The 18713-nt window shown below is 33.8% G+C and overlaps 1 protein-coding gene and 1 long non-coding RNA gene across 2 annotated transcripts in view; one reads left to right on the forward strand and one right to left on the reverse strand.

The window, feature by feature from the left end:
- Positions 1–339: 339 nt before the first annotated feature.
- Positions 340–18713, forward strand: part of LOC136824354 (coiled-coil domain-containing protein 149-like) — a 58749-nt gene continuing 40375 nt past the window's right edge. Inside the window, exons 1-5 of the mRNA XM_067080509.1 lie at positions 340–451; positions 1760–1876; positions 2403–2498; positions 3022–3234; positions 3693–3755. Of these exons, the coding sequence (XP_066936610.1) occupies positions 404–451; positions 1760–1876; positions 2403–2498; positions 3022–3234; positions 3693–3755 (537 nt within the window). The 5' untranslated portion in view covers positions 340–403. The remainder of the gene's footprint in view (positions 452–1759; positions 1877–2402; positions 2499–3021; positions 3235–3692; positions 3756–18713) is intronic.
- On the reverse strand, positions 5908–9891 carry LOC136824372 (uncharacterized). The gene is made up of 3 exons (XR_010849128.1): positions 9803–9891; positions 9554–9607; positions 5908–6258 (listed from the first exon to the last, which is right to left on the reverse strand). It is a non-coding gene; the product is annotated as an uncharacterized lncRNA (long non-coding RNA).

An 18713-nucleotide genomic window follows, 5' to 3' on the forward strand; every position in this document is an offset into this window, starting at 1 on the left:
AATGTGTTAAATGCATAACCAGGTAGGTCCATAAAAGCATCACTTGTTACTTTAAATTTCATGTTTTCACAATCATAAAGTTTATTTGAAATGGCTAAGGAAATCTTACAATATGGTTTCTTCATATGAAGATTGATGTCAGCGTCAATGATTAGCATCAAAGTTCAAGTAAATGTTTTATTGGGGATGAATTCAGATCTTGACTGAGTAAATTCTATTTTGCCCAAAATGATTTTTCATTCAAACACAGATCACAATTTGTTAGTATCCACAGGTCAAAACCTAAACCAATAGGGCAAAACATTTTAACAGAAATCTTTTTAACAGAAATACTTTATTTTTAGAATAATTTCAATCAATAAAAAGAATTCAATCAAAAAATAATTTATGATAAGCATCTGATATGGCACTCAGTCGAAGTGAAGAAAATTGGTCAGTCTTGATAAATGAGGTATGTTCTGTTTCTTATCTTTATTGAGTCTCAACTCAGTAGTCCTCAATTTACAAGTGGGTCACACATTTTGTTAAGAACAACACATTTTTTAAAATACTAATCAAATACTTAACCCTGTAATTGTTGATGTCGGCATATGCTGACATCTGGCAAATAGGTCACACCTTCATTTTTTACGCACCGCAGTAGGGTTTATTGGGATTAATTTTTGCAGGGATTAAATTTTGGGCTTGAGCTAGTCCACGAAATTTCGCGGGGACTTAATTTTGCAGATGACTCTATTGTGAGATAATTATTTTCACAATTTTGTGCCATTTTTTTGCTATTTTACTGCTAAGCTCTGCATGCTGGTTGTAAAATACACATTCTTAGCGCATATTTAATGGCGGTAAACATGTTGAAAGTGGTCTTTTGACATTTTTTGGAACTTAAAGCAAAAGAATTGCGTCGATTAGACCTTTTCAAATTTCCATTGGGACTTATTTTTGCGAATGACAAATTCACAAAATCCGCAAAATTAATCCCATTAAATTAAAGTAACTTAATCTACCCATAGAATATTATTTAAGGTTAGCCCTCTGATTTGTTGTTGTTAAATATATTATGACAAATTCTATTCATCTGACATTATGATTTTATTACCTGTAAATTCCATGAAGCTTCTAAAGGTGTTGTTGTTACTGTGTAATTCTCAACTTTAGTTGAGCTAGAATCTGAGAATGTCTGTGTGTGTGTCTGTGTGTCACAAAAACTTTGGGGCAGGCTGGAGACTTCCAAAATGGTCCGATTTGGCTGAAATTTTGCACACTTGATCCTTGGGCAAATCCCTGGGGGTGCTTTTTCATTTTTTCAAAATTTTGATTTTTGGGGCCTGGGGACGAGTTATTCGCCAAAACGATGCTAAAACTTTGGGGCAGGCTGGAGACTTCAAAAATGATCCGAATGGGATGAAATTTTGCACACTTGATCCTTGGGCAAATCCCTGGGGGTGTTTTTTTCATTTTTTCAAAATTTTGATTTTTGGGGCCTGGGGACGAGTTTTTCGCCAAAACGAGGCTAAAACCCAAAATGCTATAATTTTTCTTAAGCCATTAAGTTTACAATTGGGCCTACGAATGATTTCAAAGATACTGAAGTTGAGCCACTGCGGTTAGCACGTTCGACAGTATTATATAGTATTATGTATTAATATATAAAATTTGATGGTAAATATAGTTCCTTTTTCTTGTTGTTGCCGCAAAATAATTTAAAATGAAGAAATTTTTGTCTTGGACGCTTTTCTGAAAATTGAAAATCTTTTTATAGTTCAACATTTGTAAACAGAAGCTACAAAGCAAACGAGAAAGCTTGAAAATCATGATGAAAGAATTGGATCAAGCACAAATTGAAAAAGATGTCTACAAAAACAAAGCTCGCCAGCTAGTAAATATCTTTTTTTATAATATAATTTTACAAAATATCCATACTTCAAATTTTAGAAAAAGAAAAATTACCTCAGATCACAAAGTGCTAAAACTTTTGAGCTTGGTGCAGGTAAATCAGTCTAATATAATACAGAATGTTAGATATGTCTGTGTGTGAATCCTTGTTGACAGACTTTAAACCCAGGCAGACACGCATAATTAAAAAAAAAGGCCTTATTTAGTGATACGCCAAAAACAGACCAATCAGGTTGAACCTGCATTACAAGGAAAAAATCTTCCTGTAAGTTACCTGCACCAAGAGGTTAACCAATAACATACAAACATACAGAACTACATCACATAGTTTCCTGGGTGGTTTAAAACCCCCCTAGATTTAATCAAACCAAACCCCCCTATATATAAATTTCTCAGACAATTTAGTGGGGAGGAAACTATGCACCGTCAACACGTTTACCACTTGGATTCCCAGGCTAGGTTTGAATTGACTAAAGTCTAAGTTTTTCACTTCCGTTATGTCCTTTTAGCAACGTGATTTTGAAGAGTTGAAGACAGCAGTTGGTGAAAGTTGGAATAACAACGAACATGCACTGAAATTTGGTGAAAATGAAAAGAAAGTCAACGTGAGCTTATCACATACCATGATTGATCTGTTTAAAATAATCATAGTCCTTGTAAAAAACACTGGTCTGGAAGCTTATTGTTTTAACTTTTTTTTAGCCTTTCCTTTGTTATAATCAAAAGATGAAAATCGACTTGCATAGTTTTTGATCACGTTACCAAGTAGTACTCCTCTTGGGATTGGTTTAAGATTTAATCACATGATCAAAAAGTGAGCAAAACAAACTAACTTCTCAACACAAGTTCAAGTAATAAACAATGGACAAAAACAAAATGCTTCCAGACCGGGGTTTTTTATACGGACTATGAAATGATTGAATAAGATAAGTTATAGATCCAAAGAGAAATAATTGCTTAGATTCTAGGTGTTTGCTTAAAAGAATTACAATAAAGAAGGACTCTAGTCTACATTACTAAACTCAATGTTGTCAGACATTATTTTAATAAAAGATTGGGCAAAAAAATAGCTCTTAACACTAACAATTAGGAAAAATTGTAACCCTTTTCTCAATCTTTTTTTTCCAGACTTTGACCAATTTATTACAATATTCAAAAGACGAGAACGGGAGGTTGAAAACAGATCTGGAGAATATTCGCCAATTGTATAACGATACCCAGAAAGACAACATTTTGCTAAGAAACAGTCTCACAAGACAAGAAGAGACGAAGAAAGTCAATGAAAATGGAGTCAACGATAAAGAGAAACTAATTATACAACTGGAAGAATCTTTGGCAAAGGTAAGTGAGAGTATCTTAGAAAGAAGTTATTTTACCGTTGGAAAGATAATTATCCAGTATTGCTAAATAAAAAATTGATTGGGAAGAATTTTTGAAATTGAAAAATGAAAGAATTTGTTCACGTGTTTTACAACTCTTTCTAAATGAAAACAATTCAATGAAGTTATGAATTTAAACCATTGCAGATAGATCAAGAGTATCGGGTCATTCGTTTAGTGTTTTTTATCTGTTGTCCATTTGGCAACGAATTCAGACGAGATGGAGTTTTTATAAGACACTTTAATAATTGGTCATTAAGAATAATAAAAATGACGCGTTCTTTAGAAAAAGTAACAAAATTGTTTTATTACTGGTTAACGACTAACCAAATCAAGTAAGAGCTTGTAAAAACTCAAAAATAAAAATAAATTAAAAATAATGTTATTTTTAATGAAAAAATCGTTTCTTTTTATTCTCAGCTGCATGATTTGGAAGATGAAGTAGAAGTATTACGAGAAGAAAACAAACAGATTGAGGACGAGGTAACTTTTCGTTTTGATTTCCATATGTAACTGTATTTAGCATTAAGGCCGGTCTCCACTTTCGAGCGACACGAGCCAAAACTTTTTGACGTTTTTGTAAGATCATTGGTCGGTTGAAAAATGAAGCAATTCCATTGATCGAAATTGAGGTAACGGATGAAAAAAGAGGCAAATTGTTTCGCTTACACTTTTGCCACTTTTGCCATTGTTCCCACTTCTGCCACCATCATGTTGAAAAATTTTTTAAAAGTGTGAAAAGTGGCTCCTTCAGCTAACTTGTGTCAGGCAATGTGTAAAAACGAGACCATGTTCCTTCTAATACGGGCCCGAAACAGTGGTCCTTCTAGGTAAAATTCCGACGGCAACAGAGCCTTATTCTAGGTCTTTATATTACATTTTCAATCGGTACAACATAAATTATGCCTTCTGCCATCTTTGAATAAATTTATTCTCTAGTTACATAGCGACGGATAATTAATGCAGAATTAAAATCAAATTTATGCATTCGAAAGCTGCCATTTTGTTTACCACTTTTCACACAAACTGCGCGAAACAAAACAAATTTGTTTTTTGCTTGGTGGAGATTGAGAATTTACCACTTTTAACACAAAGGACACAAACGATCATTTGGAATTAGGTGGCAAAAAATGTAAGCACTTTTGCCACTTTTAGACACATTTTGTAGAAACAATTTGGAACCTGTTGGCACTTGGGGCAAAGATGTGAAAAATAGCAGCGAAACAATTTGCCCCAAAGTAGAACTTCCTTCAACTTTTTTTTTTGTTCGCGCGAAACTTTTTTATGACGTACTAGTAATCTTTTCTTCAGGCAAAAAAGGTTAAGAAAAAACCGTCGCCCATTTCGGCCTTAATATACAATCAATGGGGTGGTTTGAGTGTTCTAATATGTCAATATGTCACTAATTAGAGGTTTCCGGTTCATACCCCCGCTCCTTTTGGCCTAACCTACCGGATTTGTGAAACCTGTGAAAACAACCGATTGCTGAAAAATGCCATATAGCGAGTTTGCCATAAATAATGCGCATATCTCTAACTAAAATGTAAAATGTTATCTGGTTGTTAAAGAACTTTAACTGCAAATTTAATCATGCTAATCACAGTCTTAAATTCAACGAGTAACAGAAAAGTGGCCAGACCAATGTTCGACTTTATATTAGCAAGGTAAATAAAAGAATAAAATAAAACATTTCCCTACAAGACAGGTTATTCTGAATTACAGACCTCTGCGGTTTTAGGTAGAGTAGATCTATTGGTTCGATTTTTTCACTTGGTCTGTTTGACAGAATCTTTGGCAAGACTTTATTGCGTTCGTCATTGATGTGCAGGTTAAGAAGAGTGAGTTTAAAAAACAAACCTTAACCAAAGAATTTTAAAAAGCAAATAAATGAACAATTGCACTCGCGTAAGATCTGGTCTATAAATTTTTCAAATATTTCTTATCCTCCATCACCCATTATTTTATGCATTGTCGCTCTTAATGACAAGGGATTTTTAATTCCAGAAAAACCTTTGAAAAATGTACCCTTGACTTCACGATCTAGGTTTTGAAAAGATGGGCTAAAAAATAAGGGTGACCCTCAAAAATTATCTTGGGTCACCCTTCTACTAAATTTCGTACTTTTTTATTTCCGTGTTCAAAACCAAAATAATTCTTTGTATTTTTAAAGGAAAATCAGTCCTAAGTAGTAGTTATCATTATCTTTTGGCTTGTCTAGCGCACTTGAATTATCTAATAATTATAAGAACTTCCAAAAGGTCTGAGACATCTTAATTTCTATATCCGTTAGCAGAACAATGGGATAGCAGGAAGCATTTTTCGTTGAAAAATTATAGAGCTTGATTTTCGGTGAACGATTTTGAGAACAAATATTTAAAGGATTCAGTTGAAAACGCTGGGTTCTTAGTCTGAAGAACTAAATATAGACAAAAGTTCTGAATTTAAGAAGATAGAAACACTTAAGTCTGTCTCAAAATAATTTGCCGCTGAGACAAAAATGACTGTAACCGTTGATAGAATTCGAATCAAGTTGCGATTTTGTGCACGTTAAAAAAAATATTTGTGAGTGAAATATTATCAAGTCTGAGACAGACTGTAGAAAAAGTAACTTTGAGAAATAACAGACAAATCAAACTTTCTCATCACTGCGAATTTGTATTCGTTAAAATAAAATAAGGTAAAATTGAGTAATTGCTGATTAAATGTTACATCTTAAATCACAGCAGTGTAAATAATGGAATAGATGGGGAGGGACTGGGCAAATGAAACTAAGACCTCTTCGCTGACAAGTGACATTCCCTAATCCTATGAACCAGCAAAGTGCATATATATGACTTCCGGCTTCGGAACATTTCCGCAATTTCTGCCAGTGAGTATATTGATTACAAGCAGCAAAGTGTTTGATACTCACGCTTCGTCTTAGTCTGTTGTTGACCAAGTTATCCTTCGTCAGCTTTTGACCTTTTGATTCATTGTCTGACTTCCCCTATGATTAAAAGGAATTTAACTTTTTAAATTCACAGTAATAATCTTAACCCTACTATTATCAGGCTTTTTCGGGTTTTGTATTCTCAAGGAGGGTGGGGTGTTTTCCACCAGCCTTGCATAACTTTTGATGTAGAAAAGATATGGACTTGAAACTTGGCAGAAATGTTCTCTACCATAAAAGGAGTTCATAGAAAAAAATTTGGGTTGACGACGTCATCATAAAGGTGATGACGTCATCACAAAGTTTCACAATTATCGCTGACCAATGAAAAAGTACTATTCAATAAAATAAAGTTGAACGAATGGAGATTTTTCAATTCTGTTATGATTTTCTGAAAGCAAGAAAGAATATCTTTAACATAATTGCCGGTTTTAAACATACTAATAAAATTGACGTTTAAAATCCATGCAGAAAATGAGTAAACTTTTTCAAAAACAATGACGTCATTTTTGATGACGTCATCAGTTTTTGAAAATTTTTAAAATATTTTTTATTAATTAAATTTATTTTTCATACCTAAAACCTGTCCAAATTTGAAGTCATTTGGATGCATAGATCAAAAGTTATGCTAAATTTAAGATTTTTGTTTACAGGGTTTTAGCTGGATTTTATGATACACCTGCACAAAAAAATCACAAAACCTAATCTGATTGGTGTATAATTGTAAAATTTGGTATATATATTAAAAGTCAGAAACTTTCAGAGTGTTTTTCAGTTTTTCAGTGACCTATTAGCAAAAGAGTGCCAGCCTGGTGGAAAACACCCCCTCCTGATAAAAATAGGGTTAAAGAGACAATCAGATAGTTGTAGATATTTTATTTGTCCATTCCTTTATAGTTAAGGTCTTGAGAAAAACCTCCAAATATTTTGCCTAATACACCGTTTAACAGTGTCGACTGCGCACGCGTATGAACAATTTTCCATTGTTTTGATTTTGGCAACCACGGGAAGCTTCACTCTCCCCCGTAAAAAATGGTAGTTAAACATCCAGTTCTCATAAGAAAACCCAGCAGAGAAATGGTAGGTAAAGAATTCCTTTTAATCCAGTTTAATCATAACTTCTTTTCCTCTAAATAAATTTTTGTGAAATTTTCATGAGAGATAAGTAAAATTGTCATTAATATCATGTTCAAGCATCTAAAACATTCTCTTTAAAGGAAAGAAAAAAATGGCAATGTTTACATTTCTCAAACCTTCCACAGTACTAAAGTGAGCATTTTTACCTCCAAAAATTGAGATATTCAAGTTACAAGAAGTTTTTCGAAAGGCTTTTAGCATTCAAACAATAGAAATACAACGTAAGAACTCTGGGCTCAGGTTTAAAGATTTCAAATTTTCTCAACCTCACTTTAAAACACAGGCCAGAAATCTCCGAGCCAAATCGTAAGCTTGCTAGACTAGTGCAGTCTTTCGTGATAATTTCTCTGATAATTTAATGAGGCCCCCCCCCCAGCGGTTGGCGTGATGGAGGGTTTTTCGTGGCGTGATGGCGTGAAATTTTGAAAAAAACGGCGTGATGGCGGGAAAATGAAGTGCCTGGCGTGATCTAGACTGGAGTCGTTTATAATGCGTGTAATACTAATAATACCAATACTAATAATAATAATACGGGATTTAGTTTGTATAAACGACTGGAAGAATCCGGTGTTCCAGCCTTATAGATACAGGGGCTAGCTACGCAGAAGCTTGCGTAGCGAGAAAACAATTTATCAAGCAACAACAAACTCTCAAAACGAAATCAACTCAAATGAAAAACTTTCAATACACAAATCCACACATATTTTTTTTCTCAAGAATTATTTTGAGCAGGAAAAAAATTATAATTGCAATATTGACACTTTTATTTTGTTTGGAGTTAGTGCACAAAGGTTTCTAGACGACTAAAATTGTTCCATTCATTACTTTTTGCTTTATTTCTACTATGTATGAATTAGTCGTCTAGCTTGCTAGACTAGGCGTGATCATGAATTCGAGTTTTTTTAGGCGTGATGGCGTGAAATTTGCAATTCAGCGTAATCGTGAAAATTATATTTATTACTTGAATCCTAATTCTATGTCCATTTTAGCCAATTTAGAGGATTTAAATTTCAAAATTTTCTTGGTCGGCCCCAACTATAGTGGGGCCTTCTATAGATCTCATTTTAAAACATAAAAGAAACGGTGCAAACAGTTTTATTCGTCTGCCATTTATCCTTGTAACTTCCAATTGTCTTTAGCAGTTGCTAGCTAGTCTTTAAAATAAAGTCGAATGCTATGAGAGGGTCGAAAATTGAAAATTTCCCGTCGGCCAGAACCATGGTTGCGCTTCCTCCGTAACTTACATTTTCCTCTCTTTCTTCGATGCTTATTCTTAGATGCATTAAAGACATCAGGTCCCTTATGTCAGGAAAATAAATAGCAAATATGTAGCAAAGCCTTAAACAGAAAGAAGCAACAGGTTTATTATGAGGTGTAATTTTGAGCAGATTGGCATTTATCAAAGGAACCCTGTGATGTTTAGACCATATTTTGGAAAAAAGAAAGTAAATGAGGGCGATTTTAACCATACTAAAATTTCTCCCGTCGGTGCAAACCATGGTTGCGCCTCCTCGTTCCCCTTTTGAAAACTATTCACGCTAATTCACAATTAATGCCCATGACGGGACCCAGGGGGCATGGCTCTCCTGTTTTTACCAATAAAAGCTACTTGTACTTTTAAAAGGTTTCCATTATTTTTACATGAATTATTTTTCAAATTGAATTGAAATTGATCCTAAAATAGCACCCTTCAAAATTCAAAACTTTCTTCGTTGCCTAATCATGGTAGTTGTCAATCAATTTTTGATATGCATAAAGTCAAGATTAAGTCATTTTTCATATCAGAAACATCCGAAAAAACTGGAATTTGACTAAAAATAGAAAACAGGGGTCAAATTCTAGATTTTTCGAGTGTTTTCCAATAGGAAAAATGAAATATATAATCTTGACTTACGCGTATGAGATGAGAATGCCGAAAAACTGATTGACGACCAAACACACACCTATTTGTGGGCAAAAATTAATTATATAACGGCACTTTATCTATACCAATGGGTCTAAACGTGGTCTAAAACTGAATTTCTCCAGAGAATATGAGCGTGAAAACTAAATTTTCTAGGCTTAATGGCGTGAAATCGAAAAAGATTGGCGTGATCGTGAAAATCAAATTTTTCAAGCGTGATGGCGTGAAATCGAAAAAAATTGGCGTGACGGCGTGAATTTTGGGCCCGCTGGGGGGGGGGGGGGTTGCTCTTTAATGGCCTTTTATATTTACCTTGACAGAGATGAGACAGACCAAAAGAAATATGCAGCAGAGTTTGAATGTCATCTAAAAAAGTAAAATATAGTTCAATGAAGTATGTGATTTCCATTTTACTTTACATTAAAAGAAATTATTATTTTTCTTTCCCAATACCGTTGGTTTCATGCATCATTGATGCAATCATCGGTTGGATTTTTAGTTTTAAAAGAATGATTTCGATTTTCTAGTACCAGATATCTAGGAGGTAAAGAGACAACTTACCTTCAAATAAATCCAAGAAAAAATTATTGTTTTTCCTCACAGCCTTGCTTTAGTCAACCTTCAAATGATGTTTCAAATGAAAAATCAATGATTTGATTTTTTCTAACTGGCTTTTTATAGTTTTTGCCTGTTTTTGTTTATGTTCAATTTTCCAAGAATTATTTAAACTTCTTACTTGTTTTAAGCAAATATAGATTTTTATAAGAATATTTGTCATACATCGACTATCTTCTTTTGTTTTACATGTGCATCATCTTGAGGCACTTTGAAGTCTCTTAGCTCTAGTTTAGACGGCCCACTTTTCGCCGCTATTCTCTTCTTTCGACCTTTTTGAAGTAAATTTAACTGCCCACCTTTGTGCCCGCTTTGTGCCTATACCTACAATTAGAATAGGCAGGGCGAAAGGTGCGCCGTCTAAACTAGAGCTTACAACTCCTCTCAAGATTAACTGGTATTATGAAATTGAAATCTTAGCCAGTATTATCGGCGATTCAAAAAATATCTGCATTCTGATTGGTTAAAAAGAGTACAATATATCTTGTATTCTACACGTACAAAATATAAATTGACGAAAAGATGTTGCTGCATTCTAGTGGTAGAAGCAATCTAACGTCACTTTGCTACAAAAGTGCCCTGCGCAGGGTATCATAAATGGGTCTGTAACATATACGTTGTTCAACGAACTTATGGTGATGGCGCAGTGAATTTTAAGAAATAGCGCAAATTTAAAAAAGTTGCGCTGGCTTGGAAAAGTGAATGAAAGTATCAAAGCGGATGTATGTTCCTTATTTTTTTTTTCGTAGAAAAGAGATGTTTGTATACATCACTAACATTTGCTGGCTGTTTTCTTTCAAATAGTCGTTGGACCAAATAAACATATTTACAAAGCTAATTTCAAGAGTTCCATTATCCCTGAAGAATGATTCAGAGAATTGTCCTAAGTTCCTTAGAAACCATTTGCTGGCTGTTTTCTGTCAAATAGTCCTTGGGACCAAATAAACATATTTACAAAGCTAATTTCAAGAGTTCCATATTCCCTGAAGAATGATTCAGAGAATTGTCCTGAGTTACTTAGAAACCATTTGCTGGCTGTTTTCTTTCAAATAGTCCTTGGACCAAATAAACATATTTACAAAGCTGATTTCAAGAGTTCCATTATCCCTGAAGAATGATTCAGAGAATTGCATTGAGTTACTTAGAAACCATACCACTGGTGTGGAGTTTTTCAAAATGTCAAATGCTTCCTTCAAACTTCAGAAAAAAGTGAAATATTTTCTACTCTCGAGTCTCTAATAAACGTACAGGTGGTAAAATCAAACCAGAATTCCCAAAGTAGATAAGCAGTTATAATGTTTGAAAACTGCTGAAGTATATAATACGAAAGTATTAAATATTCCTAGAAATGAAGATCTGTTTCTCATCAAAACTTGAAATTTTAATCTCAAAGTATCTTCCCTAGAAAATTTGGTCTGTTTCCACGATTTTCAGAATTAAAATTTTGATCTGTTCTCCCAAACTTATAAGGAATAAGATATCTGTTTCCCTCTCCTGGAAATTTTCTTTTTGTGATTGATATCTGTTTCCCCCAGAAAGTTCAATCTGATTCCAATGCAATATCATCTTTTTGGAAACAGATATCTGTTTCCCAATTTATTATGTTATCTCCTAGAAATATTGATCTGTTTCTCTCTGATGACGTCATCAGCTGGAGCGGGGAAACAGATAGTTTTAAGGAAAAGGTCTTTCCTAGAAAATCGGATCTGTTTCCCCATTTTTTCAAAAATAGCTCTCTCCTGGAAAAGTGAAACAGATATTTCGGGAAAATGGGCTCGTTGGCTGCTTCTGATAATAGTAATTGACTTTAGTAAATTCCTGGGATTGAACGAGCTCGCGCCGTTTAATATATGTTTTCTCTATTTTTTTCTTGCTGTTTTTTTCATATCTGGCGACCTAAACTTTCTGAAAAAAATCTAGAAAACTTCCAACAAATAGAATGTACGACAAGACGAAAGACTACAAGAGTAAAACCTGAGGAGCTAAATCAAGTTTCATAAAACGTCAGTCAAATTTCCTTTGGCCTTCTTTGTGCTGATTTCATTTTTCTCATAAATTTTCTTCAGCAAAATTTTATTTCAACACCTGTTTCTTCATGTTTCTACCGGTTTATTAATCCTATTTCCCGTTCTCTTTTCGTCTTTTATTCTAGCAGTCGTTAGCCAAAAAGAGGAAAAAATATTTAACATTTACATGGTAGTGTCACTCGCTTAATTATTCACTACTCTACCTGTAAAAAGGTGTGTGCAGGGAGGATTTGACAAAAGAGCAGATATTGATCAAGTACTTACAATAATTCTTTTAGAAAAATTAAAACCAAATTTAGTAGATAAATTTAAAACGACGAATTTACATGCTTCACTACATGCAGACATCCCTGTCTCGCAGCCCCGGTGGAACTTTTTTCCTCAGTGGGGATAAACATTCCTAATGAAATCCCAATGGGGATAGAAATTCTATTGTTCCAAGCAAGGCAAGGTTAAAAATCCAGTAGGGATGGTTTTGGAGTGCAATTTTTAAACATTGAATTTTGAGTGGGGATGAAATCAATTTCCCATTGGGGCCAAAATTCCAGGGTATTTTCCCACTGGGGACGAAATTTTTGCCAAATTTTCCAGCGGGGCTGGGGTTCCAATTGGTCTGTAAAAACAGGTCATATGCAGGGTACCCTAAGAGATGGAATTCTTCCAAATTGGGCTTTAGCCTTTAGAAGAGGCTGTTGTAAAAGAACTAAGTTAGGTGCGCTTTCATCTCAATAGGTCTATTTAGTTAGTCTAGATTTTAAGGTATGGGTTAAGGTACATTTTGGGAACCCCTCCAACCTGAACTAGAGATTTGTGAAAACAAAGTATAGCTCTTTTTTTCCTGAAATCAATTAAATTTTTCCTCGAAAAATTATTAGACCATTTTTTGTTTTCAAAAGGTTGTCTTGGTATCATCAAAACCTGAGAGGAGAAATTTCTAAGAATATGCATTAGATATGCAGCAGAATATTGCATCATCACAACGTGAAATACGTCCATCTAAGGTCCATTTATCATTCATAAGATACATTTTTATTTGGTTCCTATGTAATTCTGATTTTAAAATTTTAACACTAATTTTTCTTTCTCCAGAGGTAAAGTCATGAATAAAGAACAGTTTAATTGTTTTGTCAATCCAAACGTAATTCTTTGTATTTTTGAAGGAAAATGTTATTATTTAACATTAGCATTAATTCTGTATTCAACGAGTTTCTAGATCTAAAATCTTTATTTTTCAGTTTTTCTGTATGTTTTATTTTCATTTCGTTCCTATATGTAATTCTGGTTTTCATTTTAACACTCTCTAACACTAATCATTTTTTCCGCAAAAGGTCATAAATAAATGAAGAACAATTTTATTTGCTTTGTCAACCAAACTCAATTTTTGTATTTTAAAAGGGAAATGTTGTTTGTTTGGTCAATCCAAACCGAATTGTTTGTATTTTAAAAGGAAAACGTTGTTTGTTTGGTCAATCCAAACCAATTGTTTGTATTTTATAATAAAAACGTTGTTTCTTTGGTCAATCCAAACCAATTGTTTGTATTTTAAAATAAAAATGTTGTTTGTTTGGTCAATCCAAACCAATTGTTTGTATTTTAAAAGGAAAACGTTGTTTGTTTGGTCAACCCAAACCGAATTGTTTGTATTTTAAAAGGAAAACGTTGTTTGTTTGGTCAATCCAAACCAATTGTTTGTATTTTAAAAGAAAAACGTTGTTTGTTTGGTCAATCCAAACCAATTGTTTGTATTTTAAAATAAAAATGTTGTTTGTTTGGTCAATCCAAACCAATTGTTTGTATTTTAAAAGGAAAACGTTGTTTGTTTGGTCAATCCAAACCAATTGTTTGTATTTCAAAAGAAAAACGTTGTTTGTTTGGTCAATCCAAACCAATTGTTTGTATTTTAAAATAAAAATGTTGTTTGTTTGGTCAATCCAAACCAATTGTTTGTATTTTAAAAGAAAAACGTTGTTTGTTTTTGGTCATCCAAACCATTGTTTGTATTTCAAAAGAAAAACGTTGTTTGTTTGGTCAATCCAAACCAATTGTTTGTATTTTAAAATAAAAATGTTGTTTGTTTGGTCAACCCAAACCGAATTGTTTGTATTTCAAAATAAAAATGTTGTTTGTTTGGTCAATCCAAACCGATTGTTTGTATTTTAAAATAAAAACGTTGTTTGTTTGGTCAATCCAAACCAATTGTTTGTATTTTAAAAGAAAAACGTTGTTTGTTTGGTCAATCCAAACTCAATTGTTTGTATTTTAAAAGACAAACGTTGTTTCTTTGGTCAATCCAAACCGAATTCTTGTATTTTAAAAGACAAACGTTGTTTCTTTGGTCAATCCAAACCAATTGTTTGTATTTCAAAAGAAAAACGTTGTTTGTTTGGTCAATCCAAACCAATTGTTTGTATTTCAAAAGAAAAACGTTGTTTGTTTCGTCAATCCAAACTCAATTTGTATTTCAAAAGAAAAAACGTTGTTTGTTTCGTCAATCCAAACTCAATTGTTTGTATTTCAAAAGAAAAACGTTGTTTGTTTCGTCAATCCAAACCGAATTGTTTGTATTTTAAAAGGAAAGCCTTACTGCGTTCTAAGCCAACACGAAGCTTTGTATTTTCAAAGTCATTTTTGAAAGGGAAATTTTATTTCCTTTGTCATTCCCAATATTGTTAATATTTTGAAGGAAAATATTATTAAGTTTTGTCATCCGAAATCAATTCTTTGTATTTTTGAAATTTCTCTTCTCATTCAAAAGCATTTCATCATTGGACCTACCTGGAAGTCCTATAAATTAACCCCTGTGTTCGTCCGTTCGTCTGTTACCAACTTTTCTTGGGATTGAATCATAGGAATTTAGTGATTTTTGGTACAAAGGTGCAAAATGTGACGGAGCCCGATTTTCGAAAAAAAAAATTTTTGGGCCCAAAAATGCCCAAAAATAGGGTTTTTTGGACTAATTTTTTGTACAAAGACGTAGAATTACAGTGTGCTAAAATATGAAAAAGTTCATTTTTCGAAAAAGAATTTTTGGCACCAACTTGCAAAATTTTAAATTATTCAGTTTTTGTTTCTACATTGCCTTCATTAAACTTTTATTATTTGTTTTATAAACAGGTAGGTACATAAGAATATTGCTTGTTAAAAGAAGGTTTTATCCTGCCAATCCCAAAATTGAAGGAAAATGTTATTTGTTATGTCTAACCAAAATAAAGTTTATGTATTTCGAGAGGAAAAATTTCATTTCTTTTGACAATTCCTATATCGATTCTTTGTATTTTTGAAGGAAAATCTTCCCATCAATTCAATAGTAATTTTTTAATTACAGTACCGTTTCTGTTACCTTTTATGGTTCGTTCAGTGAATTTCAGATTTTTATGTACACGCTTTTTTTTTTAAAGAATGGTGTAAATCCATTTCATCATGAATATTCTTAACTTTTTTGGGAAAATCATCCTAAAAAGTATTCTTACAGTATTCTTAGGTTAGGATCCTAATTCAGACTAGATTTAACATTTAGTACCTACGTCTAAAGCATAAAATGGCATTTTTGTGAAAGGAGTGAACCTTACTTGGGGGTAATTGACAATTTATAATTGAAAATTCTTTGAAAATGACATTCTTAGCTTGGGTAGCTAAATTCCATGATGGTGATATTTTTAGCATTATTCTTAATTTTTGGCCATTTTCATCATGGACATTCTTATAAAGTGTATTCTTATTTATAAAAAAAAAATAAGAACTTCTAAAAATGGCTGATAATTATCCAAGTTCTAATCAAATAATTATGGAAGCCGAGAAGGGTCAACATGCGATCTCTTCCGAAAGCTTTCGAGATTTCTTTAAAGATGTCGCTCTCCCAAAAAGTGTCGCGTTCCCAAAAACTGTTGCGTTCCAACAAAATTGTCTCATTCTCAAAAACTGTTGCGCGATTTCAGATGTTACTCAGGGAATCCTCTTTTGTAGCCTTGTGGCGCAAATTTATGTTAGTTTTTGAAAAAAATGAAAAGACGTCATCTTCAAGTGTTTGACAAACCACATTTAGGATCGATGACAACACGCTTTTACTTTCTTTTGATCCGCCATTTCGAAATAAATATAGTCGGTCGGATTCATCGTTCATTAGGTTTTGATTTAATAGAGGATATGCAAATTGCAGTTAGGCTCGAATGAACTGGCGCTTCCCACATTATTCTCCAGTGTAGGTGATTTCCAGTGGTTTCTTTGGGACTCACCCTAAACAATTTCTGTTTTGATTGAGCCTCTGGCTGGAAACACGTCAGATTTTGAGAACGCGACACCTTTTGGGAACGCAACACTTTTTGGGAACGTGACACTTTTTGGGAACGCGACACTTTTTTAGGAACGCGACAATTTCTGGGAACGCGACACTTTTTTGGAACGCGACACTTTTTTAGGAACGCGACAATTTCTGGGAACGCGACACTTTTTGGGAACGCGACAATTTCTGGGAACGCGACACTTTTTTGGAACGCGACACTTTTTTAGGAACGCGACAGTTTCTGGGAACGCGACACTATTTGGGAACGTGACAGTTTGAAAGAAATCACGACAACTTCAAAGAAATCTCGACAGCTTTCAGAAGAAATCTCGACAGCTTTCAGAAGAAATCTCGACAGCTTTCGGAAGAAGTCGCACGCTGACCCTTCTCGGCTTCCATAAATAACAAAAAACTGTCCCATTTCCAAAATCAGTGACAGGGCAGCAATAATAGGGTAGAAATATTTTTAATAAGGGAAGTCATTAAACAAGTTAGCAGGTTTCTACTAGGCAGGTGTCCTCCTCCAAAACGTACTAATTGAATGAATTTTGATACCTACCTAGACTAATTAACATACCCCTGCTTTTCTTCCTGTTTTTTTTTTAATAATATTTCTTTGGTATTTGAGACGTACAGGAGTTAATACTTTTTTAATCATCATTATGAGTGTCAAACAAAAAGGATAAGACGTCAATCCGTACCCAAATAGGAAGCAAGGATAACAAAAAAACTTATTAGCATATATTAATTAATTGATTACGGATGTACTGAAGAGGTCTTGATATTGATTTCGTGGTTTTATTTCTGGTTAACCCAAGAACACCTGCTTTTACTTTTCATCATTTTTTGATGGGTGGAAATTGCTGCTAATTGGTCTTGCAACAAATTCGATGACATTTTGTAACTTTTTTAAATTTCAATTGAAGAGGAAAGCACGTTTTTTTTTTTCAACTTTCGACTGCAAAGAGATGTTCTATTATCTGCATATTTCCGCGAATCGGTCAGTCTACAAGTCCCTTTTTCCGTTTCAGTCGATACATGCAAAAGAATGAGCGGGCATTTTTTGTCCGCTTTATCCCACTAAAACTTTGACACAATTTTCTATTGACTATAGGTGCGAAAAAATCTGGGACGGTTTTAGTGGGATAAAAATGCCCGCGCGGCAATTGGCGGCTACGGTCGAAAAGGTGTATTATCTGCATATCTATGCTAACCGGTATACAAAGGCCATCGTGGTAGTTTTATAGAGGCCAATATTGATCGAAATGCGATGAAATGTGTGGTACATTTTAAATTACTGAGACAGACTCAGAGACGATTCCATTATTACCGGGATGTAGGTAAGGTTTTTATAAGTAAAAAATCAGGTTAAACCATGGCGTTCTGAAGTTAAACTTTAGAAAGTAACTTTAGAACGCCATGATCTATACCTTATTCCGTATCAATCCAATGTGAAAAAGCTTGTAAATTAAAATTAACGAGTAAGCAAACGAGATCATTCTTTAAAAACAAGACCTTCCTCGGGGACATCGACCAGCCATGGAAAATTTGGCATTAGTACCTTTTTTACTAGCCTATACTAGACGTCACCCGCGTTTTTTTACGCAATTAACGTCTATTCCACTCCTCCTGCAGTAGCAAAATAATCGAATTTGCGTCAAAACACTTGAAAGGCTTCTTTTTTTCGAAAATCGTCAAAGTGGAACTCACTAAGAAACGAGATAAAAAATCCCGGTTTTTAGTGAAGTGCTCGCTTCTTTTTTACTTAAAAGCTCGATGGATCGTTGGTTCTCCTTTTGTGTTCGAGTTATAATAGCGGCCGAATAAGAATTTTAAATTAAGTGCACTTCGTACCCATTTTGATTTTTTGTGACTGTTTAGCTAAGGATTTTATCATTCCTGTTCGTTTACTTTCTGTTGCTTAATACCCTATTTCCTTATAATAGTTTGTAACGCCCCCTTCAAGAAATTCGATATTGCCCTTAGAATAATACACGTTTTTTAACTGTATACGTAAGAACATAAGGCTTCGATGGCCAAAATGTTAAGAACAAGTTAAAAACATTTTATGGCCTGGCAGACTCTAAAACTCCAATTTCTTAGGAAAATGGACAAAAATGCTTAAAAAATGGTGAAAATAAGAACATGTAAAGAAGATTTTTAGGCTTAAAAATCTAAAAGTTAAAAACATCCGAAAGCTTCAAAATTTTAAGATGTTCTTATAAAAAAAACATGTAGACTGGAAATTTTATTCCGTGTTATTCTTCATATCGGCGAGGTATTTATCTGATATTCCGATGGTGTATTGGCGGCCGCCCACGCTAAAACTCTGAAGGAGCGGGCCAATATCACATCGGAGACCTATAGTAGTCATCGTTTGATGTACCGCATCACAGTCGTGTCTAGCTGTCCTTACACTTTTTGCCTGACTATCGGTTGCACCCGACTGAATTTAGCATGAAAATCTCTGCTGCCTGAGAAGTCCTGAGAAACATTCAAACCTTCGATTGTTGGCTGTTTTTGGTTTATTTTGGTGGATTTATATTATTGA

This window comes from Clytia hemisphaerica, unplaced genomic scaffold, assembly GCF_902728285.1.
Source record: "Clytia hemisphaerica strain Z4C2 unplaced genomic scaffold, Clytia hemisphaerica genome assembly, whole genome shotgun sequence".
Classification (NCBI taxonomy): Eukaryota; Metazoa; Cnidaria; class Hydrozoa; order Leptothecata; family Clytiidae; genus Clytia; species Clytia hemisphaerica.